Below are 11,862 nucleotides of genomic sequence, written 5' to 3' on the forward strand. Positions count from 1 at the left end.
ATATTATGCTGCATTCATTTGCATCTTGCTGTATCTCTTTCGAGATGTCTGTTAGTAGGGTTGTACCCTATCCTGTTAGTGGATGGACTTCCATCGATTTGGGTCCGGCGTATCCACAGTTATCTCGGTATGGGAGCCACCTCCTGAAGCGACGGCACAGCGTGCTACATACCAGGGCCCGGTCTGTCTCTGTTATCTGATCCTTGACCTCGAGTCTATAGGGAGTTCACTTTGCATGCATGTATACTCATACTCTCGCACTGAGCGTTTTATGCTCACGTCTCGTACTCTGTATTTTTTGGACACCCTATTCCATGGGGCAGGTTTGCGATTGGACGAGGAGGGTGGATCCAGGAGGGGCTAGTCAGCGGTTGGCCGGCTGGAGCTTCGCTTAGGTTTTATTACTGTTGTTTGGGTTTATACAGCTATTCGATTTGGTTGTATATTATTGGATAATTACAGATTCCTTTACTTGGGATTGTATAATGTTATTTGGATTCCGCAGTTTTATTCTGATATCTGTTTAATTAAGTTAATTGCATGCCTAAGTTCTGTTTAGTAGGTGATCCGGGTAAGGGTCACTACATGAACCACATCCGGTATCTAACACCCAATAAGTTTAATTAATAGAAATATTTAATTCAATATAAAGCATACCTTTCTCAAAGCGTTTCTGAGAAAGGAATTCAGTGCAATTACGGCGCCAATGACTAGGTTTATTACAGTGCAAACATAGTTGTCCCTCCTTCTTATTTACCTCTACTTTCTTTTTGGTCTTAATTTTCTTGTTTTGTGGTTTGAGCCCATTCCACTTTTTGTTCTTAGGCTTAAAACTTTTCTTAACCTTTGAAGAAGAACCAACAAATAAAACATGCTTTTCACTTTTGATAGTAGACTCATAATTTTTCATCACGTTAACCAACTCCTCAAAGGTGCAATCCATCTTATTCATCGTAAAGTTGGTTACGAATGCTTCAAACGAGCTTGGTAAAGAACAAAGGATCAAATACACAGCTAGCTCATGAGGTATGGTCACTTCTAAATTTCCCAATTTCTTGATCAGAGATATAATCTTCACACCATGCTCATGGACCGAGGACCTGTTTTGCAGGCGTGATGAAAATTGATCTTTCGTGGTGGCATGTTGATAAGTGCATTTTGTACACTTAATTTGTGATATTATTGGATAATTGCTTGGTTTTGAGCGGAATTATGTGGAATTTGTTGTTGTTTGTGTTAGATGTCAGGAACCACATGAAATAGTGAAGTTATGATAGATGAAATCAAAGAAGTCAAGAAAAGAGCGAAGCAAGTGAAGATGGTTTGTATCTAGAAGAGTAGATGAAGATGGACAGCTAGCTATGCGCGCCCGCGCATGACTGACACGTGCCCGCACATGGATTGGAGTTTTAAAGTTATCGAGACAGAGTTTTATGCGCGCCCGCTTATCCTGAGGCGCCCCCGTGCGTCGTTGTCTGTGTGACGAATGCTGTGTGTATTTTTGGAAACTTTTTGGATATTTTTGGAATTCGTTTGGACGAATTGTGGGGGCATATTTAAGGGATTTATTAGACCTAAGGAGATCATCTAGCCGCCAATACACATTACAATCTTGAGAGAAAGTTCGTGGAAGTTTTGATCGATATTTGAAGTTGCTTGGAACGAAGACGAAGACTTTTCGATCGGACACGGAAGAAAGACTACGGCTTTGTTATTCTTAATTTACTTATTTCTTTTGAGTTGAATTATGTTTGAATTCTTAAACATGATTTTTGTTGCTATGAATTTTATTATGAACTAAGCTTTTTAAGTCTAGAGGTTGATGTAGCCTGGTCAAGACATATTCATGAATTGTTGATTTTAATGATTTGAGTTTTTCTAAAATAATTGTGATTTTAGTTTAGAAAGTCTTTTCAATTTACTGGCCATAAATTGGTTTGTCATATTTATTCAGAATCCGGCACTCGGGAGAGGGGATTTAGAATAGGATCAATAGAATTCACACTATTAATTGTTTATATGACTCGGGAGAGCTTATAGATTTAATAGAGCCTAAAAAGAACATTGTTTTACACATATCATTACAAGTAGATTTTTAATAGGGATATTGGAATCGATCTGTAATTGATACATTCTATTTGATACTCGGGAGAGGGAAATAGTATAATCTATGTGTTCTTGGTTATTAATTGAAATGAACTCATGAAAATAGATTGATTAGTATTGAATATTGTAAAGATTAGGTGAAACCAAACCTCTAGACTATCTTTCTCTGATTATTAATCTTTTGAAGATTGTGTTTGTGCGCTCTTTTCAACCTTCTTATTTATTTAATTTGTCATCAACCCTCTAAAGTTTAATTTTCTAAATAAAATTAAGACTATTTTAATTAAAAGTATTGAATATTTTCAAATTACTCCCTGTGGGATCGACACTCTCTCTTTCACTATACTAAAACTTGACACTCGTACGCTTGCGAGTATTTTTCACAAGAAGTTTTTGGCGCCGTTGCCGGGGAGTAATTTTTGATTTTGTTTAGTCTTGTTACCAATTAGTCGAAGTTTTAATTTAGAGCTTTTATTTTATTTTATTTAAGTTCTAATAAATTTCTGTTGTTCTTAACTGCAGTTTATGCGAAGATCTCAAAGTGCGAATTCTTTGCTCTTTGATCCAGAGATTGAACGAACCACGAGCTTTGAGAAGAGCTAGGAGAGAAGAACAACTTAACATGGCTGAAGAAGATGTCAATGAATTGCCCTTAGTGCCAATTAGAGATCATTTCAGGCCAACGATCCAGGCTCACTATTCTGGAATCGCTCGAGGGACAATAAATTCCAACAACTTTGAGTTGAAGCCGACCTTAATCAACATGGTTCAGCAGAACCAATTCAATGGAACAGCCACAACGGATCCTCACTTACACTTGCGCACTATTCTAGAGATTACTGATACTGTAAAAATAAATGGTGTTTCTGAGGATACAATATGCTTACGTTTGTTTCCTTTTTCTCTCAGGGACAAGGCACGGAGTTGGCTGCAGTCATTGCCGCTAGGACGCATAACAACTTGGGAGGGCATGGCTATGAAATTCTTAGAGAAATTCTTTCCACCATCCAAGGCAACCCAGCTGAAGATTGAGATCATTACCTTTCAACAGCATGATTCAGAACAACTATATGAAGCATGGGAAAGGTACAAAGATTTGTTAAGGCGTTGTCCTAATCATAATTTTGCAGATTGGGAAGAAATAGAGTTTTTCTACAATGGACTGAATACGTCTACAAGAATGTCTGTGGACTCTGCTGCTGGAGGTACCATATTTGCCAAGGACCCCATTCAGGCTTATGATATGCTGGAACAAATGACTATCAATAGTTATCAATGGACATCTGAACGTATGGGAGTCAAAAAGGGAGTGTACAGTGTGGATCCTCTTACATCCATTATTGCACAGCTATCTGCGTTGAGTACACAAGTTGCTTCTCTGAAAAAGGTGAATATCGCAGAACCTGCAGGTGTGTCGGTTGCCATAGAAGAATCTCATCCACCTGAGGAAGCTCAATATATCAATCCCAGAGGCTATGGAAATTATCGAGGTAACCCTCCTCCTAATACTTATCATCCTGGTTTACGTAACCATGAAAACTTTTCTTATGCCAACAACAAGAATGTGTTGAAACCCCCTCCGGGATTCAATACAAATCAAGGGGAAGGTAAAGCGTCGTTGGAGGATGTGGTGTCTACATTTGTTACTGAATCTAACAAGAGGTTGTCGAGGACTGAAACTCGAATGGACATCATGGAGACACACATGTGTAGTTTGAGGGCTATGATGAAATCTATGGAAACACAGATTGGACATCTTGCACATGCTTTGAAGGATCAAAACAGAGGACAGTTTCCCAGCAATACTGAAGTGAATCCAAAAGAGCAGTGCAAAGCAGTTGAGTTAAGAAGTGGGAAGAAGTTAGAAGCTAAATAGCAGAGCAAAGCCAAAGAAATTGAAGAACCAGTGGCTGAAGAAATTTTGGTTGAAGAGCCCAAGAAGGAAGCTGAATCTAAACCGATGTACAAACCACAACTTCCTTATCCACAGCGGTTCAAGAAGAAGGCACTTGATGAGCAGTTTTCCAAGTTCCTAGATATCTTCAAGAAGATACACATCAATATTCCATTTTTAGATGCCTTGGAACAAATGCCTAATTATGCAAAGTTCATGAAAGATGTCATGTCTAAAAAGAGGAGATTGCAAGACAATGAAGTGGTAAATTTGACAGAAGAATGTAGTGCAATCCTGCAGAAAAGGTTGCCACAAAAGCTTAAGGATCTAGGGAGTTTTACTATCCCTTGTTTTATTGGTGGTTCTAAGGTAAATAGAGCATTATGTGATTTAGGAGCAAGTATTAATTTGATGCCTTTTTCTGTATACAGGACTTTGGAGCTTGGAGAAGTCAAGGCGACCACCATCACATTACAACTGGCTGATCGGAGTATCACATATCCACGAGGTATAGTGGAGGATGTTTTGGTGAAGGTCAACAAATTCATATTTCCGGCAGACTTCGTGATTTTGGACATGGATAAAGATGAAGAAACTCCCTTAATTTTTGGGAGACCTTTTCTAGCTACTGCACGCGCATTGATCGATGTCCACAAGGGAGAACTCACACTTCGAGTTGGTGGTAAAGCAGTAATTTTTAATATTTATCACACCATGAGGGGCCCAAATGAGGTAAGTACATGTAAGAGCATTGAAATTATTGATTCTCATAATTCTTTTTCATGTGCAGGAAGTACTGACCCGCTCGAACGATGTTTGGTGGCGGAAGAGGTGGTTGATAAGGAAGAGGATTGAGAGTTACATGAACAAAAAGCATTCCTAGACAGCGCTCCGAAAGAAAAAATGGTGAGTTCTAAGGAATCTGAAGCATTGGAAAATCGTGCACCAGAGGTATTCTGTGGTGACCTCGGGTTGCTAATCTCATCTTAGGGCAATTAATGAACAATTAACATTTATTAAACATCAATTGAATAAACCAAGAGCCAAGTAAATTTTTTTTTTTTTTTAAAATTCAGTGTCTCGCTTGATCGGTGAAAAACACCCGATCGAGCGAGCACAATTGCTCAGCTCTCGGATGGAAATATAATTTGGCCTCGCTCGATCCGTCAACTTCTGCGGATCGAGCGAGCCAAAAACTAAAATCCTCTGTTTGCAAAATTACAAGACTCGCTCGATCCGTCAACTTCTGCGGATCGAGCGGCCTCCAAATTCCAGAAAATTTGCAGATTACATTTTGCTGTCAAACCATGCACCATAAATTTCTATCACCAACATCAATGCAAAACATGGTTTAAAAGATCTGGAACTTGCATCTACATACAAACAAGGTCTCAAGCATTTATACATGTAGTTTATTACATCAACAAGTCGCTAAAGATCGGTAAACGACATCAATTATCTCAAACTTTATACATGTAATCCAAACAAACTAGACCAAAGTTTCATGCTTCTAAAGTTCAAGACATCATCTACAACCCGAGTCCCCACGTGTTAGACTCTCTCCCAGCTGTCAATGACGTCGATGACTAGCTCCTGCCCCATCTGTTGTCATGCACACATACAAAAAAAGACAACAGTCGGATAAACTCCGGTGAGATACAATTCTCAGTATAACCAACATATAGAAAGCGTTAAATACATCGTATCGACTCTATTTAAACTCGAATCAACAAATAGAGTAAATTAACGCTTCGCATAAGAGCTGATTCATATAACTTCGAGGCCATCAAGATTCATAAATGATCTTGACATGGATATCCATCTAACGAGTTCGTAACCGACTCGCAAATAAGGTTAACAGCAACCTTGGCATAGAATCAATTCAATATAGCATAATATCAACTCAAATTTAAAGATCCACTACCTGAGATGGATCGACAACATCACAATCAAATCAAAAACATAAACAAGTATGTGGTTTTTTGCGGGCCAACTCAAGATTAGTCGTTCTTGAGTTTCAAAGTCCCTACTTCGCGATGTCGTCATTATACCTTCTTTTATCGAGGTTCTGAACTCTTCAAATCTGTGAGATATAAACAAAATACATATATCAAACTTCAAATCAATCTATCATTTCAGAAACGAGTCAAAACCATCAAGAATTCATCAATCAATCGTATTTCAAACCTCAACTCTTTCTTCGTTAGTTCAAGTCGGTGTCTTGTGTCGTTTAGCCTTCAAACTCAACTGAAACTGAATAAGAAAAATACTATAACATTCAAAACATCTCAACAACAACTTCAACTCAAATATCGGCTATCAAAACAGTTCCAAAACTCGATTAAACGACGTAGCGATTCAAAATCGGTAACCGACGTAATCCCGACTTCGAAACTTGTAACTCAAATTCATATATCAGCATATATCTTATAAAACTCAGTCACATAAAATCATATCAGCAGCTAAACTCATCGATATACATGCTAGAAGTCATAACCAATCCATTCAATCATCCAACTTCGATTCGGTAGCGCATATACAATCGATAGAATGTTAAGAACATAACAAACACATAAAATCTGATCTCTGCTCAATAACTGATTCTGAAACCCATATAAAACATCATAAAACTTACACGAGATCGAAGCCCTCATCGTAAGGATTCCAGAACAATTTACAGAATCGAAATCGGACAACCGGTTCAAAAGTTACAAAGATTTGAAGATCAAATTTCCAAAGAAAAACAAGGAAGATCTCGACTCTGTTCCTCAATTTCTGACTAAGGACTGAAGGTACAAGTGCATATGCTGAGTAATCAAACACAAATATGATAACTTTAATTCTATTTGCACTTTAGTCCCCTAAATCTTCAATAATTGCAATTTGGTCCTCGGCCCTTATTTTAATTCAATTTCAATCCTAAATAATTTAAGAATATTAGAATTTTAAATCGAAACTCTAAATATTCCCAAATAAATATACGAGGATTAAAATTAAATAAAGTCGGATTAATATTAATTAATCCCGAGCCTTACATTTCTCCCCCACTAAGACATGAGTTCGTCCTCGAATTCATAAACAGTATAGATATGCAGACTGCATGCTCATAAGAATAAAGAATAACTGAAAACTGAATAAGAACTCACATCCATGGAATAGATAAGGAAATCGTTGCTTCATATCATCTTCAACTTCCCACGTCGCTTCTTCAACTCCGTGCCGACTCCATTGAATCTTCACCAATGGAATGGTCTTCGATCGGAGTTGTTTTGTCTTCCTATCAAGAATCTGAATAGGTCGTTCGAAGTAGCAAAGAGTGTCATCCAACTCAGCTTCATCGGAGCGAATCACATGAGATGCATCAGATATGTACTTCCTCAACATCGATACATGAAAGACATCATGTATTCAAGATAAAGACATGAGAAGAGCGAGTCGATAAGCAAGATTGCCTATCTTCTCGAGAATCTCATACGGACCATTTCTTCTGAAGTTAATCAAGTTGACTTCGTTGCTTCCGTACTGTATATCATTCGGAAGATCCGAACATTTTTGACTACCCGGTAGTTTCGAAGTCCAAATCTCATATTTTATAGCTTTTATTGTAATTGGTCCTCGCTTAATACCTGATTTCTTGAGTTAGTAATCTTTAAGAATGTTTATCATTTAATTATTGATCGAGCAAATACTACCACAGAAAATCAACTTAAAAATATATATCAATTAAGCTCGAATAAATCGCAAGTACACGAGTCAAATAATAATATAGTGTACAAAGTACGAATATCGTCCATAGAGATTGATGTATGACAAATTTACCTCAAGTATAATTGTTTAGTTAATTAAAATGAGAGAGAATATGTAACACCCCGATTTTATCTTAAATGAGTTTATTTGATTTAATCGGAGATTGCAGAGTTTTAGAGCCGACTTGATTTTGATCAGGGTCTTTTTTGCAAATTTTGGAAATTTCAGGGACTAAAATACAAATAATGGATTTTATATATTATCTACTCATTGTTGACTTGTCTAAGCACTCCATCTCCTTCCCCATTCGTTCCTCCTCCATTGAAGCCGACCCTTTGAGTTTCCAAGCTTTGTGATTTCAGTTCGAGCTCGATCCATCCATTGGAATTTTTATTTCTGAGGGCAGATTAGCGATCACTGCAGCGAGAGCTTCGTTATATCGTAAGTTTTTCTCCGATCAGATACATTCTATTTTTTGGGTGTTGCTAGAATCGATTGAGTTTCGAGTATGTTGTTCTTGGCAGAGTTCTGATCGTTTATTCTCTGTCGGTTTTGAAATAGAGCGACGTTCGGAATTGTTATGATTTTTGAAAGCCAAATTTGAAAATGAGGATTTTGAGATGTGTTGAATTTGAGTTGTTATTGTTGTTTTAGCATTGATATGAGTTGATATCGATATTGAACTGCTGTCTGCGTTTCCGGTTTGTTCAGTGTATAGCCGTTATGCCTCCGGTTTGAGTTTTAGGGATTTTGAACCGTTTTGTGTTGTTGAACCTTGACTTGTGAGTTGATCATTGTTGTTGATCATATTTTGTCTCCGTACATATTTGTTTGGAGTTTGTCGAGCCCTGTGTTAGCAGCATTCGATCGTCAAAGAGTTGGACGAAGAACGATAAAGAGATTACCTTGAGCAGTTGTTGTTAGGTGTATAGTTTTTGATATAACCTTTTGTTGTAGCTTATCCAGAGTTGAAGCTAGTTGCATTGAAAGATACAAGCAGTCATCGTTAGCGGGATAGCATACTCGGGACAGTTGGTTCTCGATTTTCCCTTAAAATCAAATACTTGCATCAATACTTGTTCTAGCATGTGGAACTTGTATTTTGTTGTTGATAAAGTTTTGTTATATGGCTTAATGCTTTATGTTTTCTTATGCATTCATATTGAGCCAAACCTTTGATTTCAGCGGGCAGAACAACTCTTTTTGTTTAGACGTTTTGGGGGCTATACTGTGAGTGGCCTGAGTGTAGAGGTTCACCTAGTGTTAGCATACTCCTTATAGTCGCACCAAAGTCTAGGGGAGTGGGATACGTGCATGCACCACCTCGATTGGGAGAGTCGGTGAGTTGTTACGTGATCTCATCTTTGGGATCCTTAAAGAAGAGCAGCAATCCCTTGTTTACCAGAATTGATATCCCGATTTTAAAGACATGCATTTCAATACGTTGATATTGAATACATTGTTGTCTTGAAATCATGTTTATTGTTGTATTACTTGTTATGTTTCTTTTACTGAGAATATTTTTCTCATCGGAGTTATCCGACTGTTTCTTTGTTTTGTATGTGTACTTGGCAACAAGAGGGGCATGATCAAGTCAGCGAAGACCTGGTTAGCATCAAGAGGGAGAGTTAGTAGTGGAACTTGGTTTAGAAGTCGAATCAACATGTTTATCTAGTTTAATATTAAAGCATGTTAGAACTCGAACTTGTTATGTATTATAATTCAAACTTGTTCTGTATTCGGATCGTAATATAGAATCGAAGCATGTTTGGAACTTTTATCGATCTAGACTTCTTGTTTATCTTAGGTCTTATGAAAGAATGTTTTGATATTGCGTGTATTCTCTACAACCCGTTTTGTGTATGTATTTGAATGCATGTTGAAAGAGAGCACGGAAGAAATTTATTGGCCTTGTATTTTTCTGCCCAGGCTACCATCTTGCGCGGGCGCGAGCCTTCGGTTGAGGCTCTGGATGTGTAGCCTGCGCGCGCGCGAGATGTTCATCTCGCGCGAGCGTGTGGCCTTTTAAAAAAAAAGAAATAATTTTTTTTATTTATTGTTTTGACCTTGGATTATTGTATGCTTTATTATTAGTATTATCTGAGATTAGATGTTTAGAACCGAGGTCCCACATTAAGTGGTATCAGAGCGATAAGTTCTTGGTTGAACTAGAGTGAGCGGGGTAGATCGAGTCTGCGTGTATTGGCTCCTCGCATGTGATTGAGTTATTTAACTGTTTATTTAATTCCATGCGAGCATGCTTTATTATTTGAGAATAAATTGAATTACTTGATTTTGTGATTTGATTTATAAAACATGATCTACTTGAGATAAATGTTTTTGTTTATCGACTGGTATCCGATATTCTGAGAGGTTGAAAGGGCACCGCTTTGTAGCAATTGAGGTATATCGTGTCCTAACATTTGATTATCATATGGGTCATCGTCGAGTTATTAACTGAAACCCACTGCCAGTTACTCCACCGAATAAGCAAGCTAGTATTGAAACTGTTCAGATGGATGCTACAGCGACTCCTATGGAAACCTTGCTGAAGAGGTTTCAGTCATTTAATCCGCCTTTGTTGCTAGGTACAGAGAATTTGGTTGACTGTGAGAGCTGTTTGGACGACATTGATCAGTTTTTCGATTCCCTTGATTACTCTGACGACCGCCGAACTAGGTTAGTCATTCATCAACTTCGTGGTATTGCTAAGAACTGGTGGATCACGACGAAGAGATCCATGGAGAATCGAGGTACAGTTGTTACTTGGTCTTTTTTCAAAACTGAGTTTTATAAGTGGTTTTTTCCTGTTTCATACCGAAAGGACAAGGGAGCCGAGTTTGCCAATCTGAGGCAAGGGAACTTGAACATTGAAGAGTATGTTGCCAAATTCGATAGTCTGTTGCGTTTTGCACCACATATCGCCGACAATGAAGAAGTCAAAGCCGATTAGTTCATCAACGGCTTCAATCCCTACATCTTCACTTTGGTAAACTGAAACGACCCGAACTAATAAAATGCGGAAAACTTTAATTTTTTTTAAATAAAACTAAAATATTAACTATACATATATGCCCATACATATATGTATAAACATTTAAAATTAACGTTTAATTAAAAACTTGATAAATAATTTGAATGAATAATAAATAAATATCCAATAAAAATCTTGAAACATGCAATATTAAAATAATGTCTATGCTGAAAATTCATAACCCATGCATGTCGAAATAACCATAAACAAAACATTATTACCAACCACTGAAAACATAAAAATACTTGACTAGTTTAAAATACTGATAAAAATGTCTCGACACCAAACGGAAATAATAAAGCAACGGTCACGGGGTCCACTTCCAGCGAGATCATAGGTCCTCACCACCGGTAGAAGCTACAAAAGAATCATCATATTCACCTGCACCATATAAGCGTAGTGAGCTTAGAGGCCCAACATGTTTTATCTCATAATAACAAGGTTTAAAAAAAATCACACATAAGCATATAATCATACTAATACATATACTCATCATAAATATGCATGCATGCTCTTAAAATAATGCATCATAAATTCTTCCATGTCATAAATTTCATCATAAATAATATCCATGTGCTATATCATATAATACATAACATAATTTGAGCATGTCATAATCATAAAGAACAGTGTAGGTTATATCCATGAGTGTGACTCGTAATCATGAGTGACTGATCAGTCTAAGAACCATCGTACGTGGCGGTGGATAAATCCACCTCTATGCTGGTAGTAAAACTACCCTGTGCTTGGTTGAAAAACCACCTCTATGACGGTAGTAAACTACATCTGTGCTCGGTGGTAAACCACCTCTATGCTGCCACATCACTTCAATTTCCATAAAATATTTTTCATGCTCAACATTAAACATATCATTCATCATAAAATTATTTCATGTATGCATGCACTATAATTTGGTCCGAAATATATATTTAAATAATTTTCATAATATTAATACTTGTACATAAAATAAATGTCATGCATAAAATAATTTAAATATATATTCCGGACTTACTGATTTTTCATGGGATTGTCCAGACTGCTGGTCCAATTTACTTAAGACCATAAAATCTAAGACTGGCCC

At 37.2% G+C, this 11,862-nt stretch overlaps 1 protein-coding gene and 1 non-coding gene across 2 annotated transcripts; one reads left to right on the forward strand and one right to left on the reverse strand.

The window, feature by feature from the left end:
* Positions 1–3,125: 3,125 nt before the first annotated feature.
* Positions 3,126–3,231, reverse strand: LOC140869986 (small nucleolar RNA R71). Its single transcript, XR_012146973.1, has one exon. It is a non-coding gene; the product is annotated as a small nucleolar RNA R71 (small nucleolar RNA).
* A 964-nt stretch (positions 3,232–4,195) lies between these two features.
* Positions 4,196–4,855, forward strand: LOC140861436 (uncharacterized). The gene is made up of 3 exons (XM_073264455.1): positions 4,196–4,305; positions 4,432–4,682; positions 4,791–4,855. The coding sequence occupies exons 1-3, from the start codon at positions 4,196–4,198 to the stop codon at positions 4,853–4,855; spliced, it is 426 nt and encodes a 141-aa protein (XP_073120556.1).
* The last annotated feature ends 7,007 nt before the right edge of the window (positions 4,856–11,862 follow it).

Source organism: Henckelia pumila, chromosome 4 (genome assembly GCF_033568475.1).
Source record: "Henckelia pumila isolate YLH828 chromosome 4, ASM3356847v2, whole genome shotgun sequence".
Lineage (NCBI taxonomy): Eukaryota > Viridiplantae > Streptophyta > Magnoliopsida > Lamiales > Gesneriaceae > Henckelia > Henckelia pumila.

What these genes read in the sequence shown, in the direction of transcription:
- LOC140861436 (XM_073264455.1), top strand. Translation starts at nt 4,196, where the DNA reads ATGCCTAATTATGCAAAGTTCATGAAAGATGTCATGTCTAAAAAGAGG. An exon ending in AGTGCAATCCTGCAGAAAAG is followed by an intron (nt 4,306 to 4,431) that starts GTTGCCACAAAA and finishes TTCTGTATACAG; the next exon opens with GACTTTGGAGCTTGGAGAAG. An exon ending in ACTCACACTTCGAGTTGGTG is followed by an intron (nt 4,683 to 4,790) that starts GTAAAGCAGTAA and finishes TTTCATGTGCAG; the next exon opens with GAAGTACTGACCCGCTCGAA.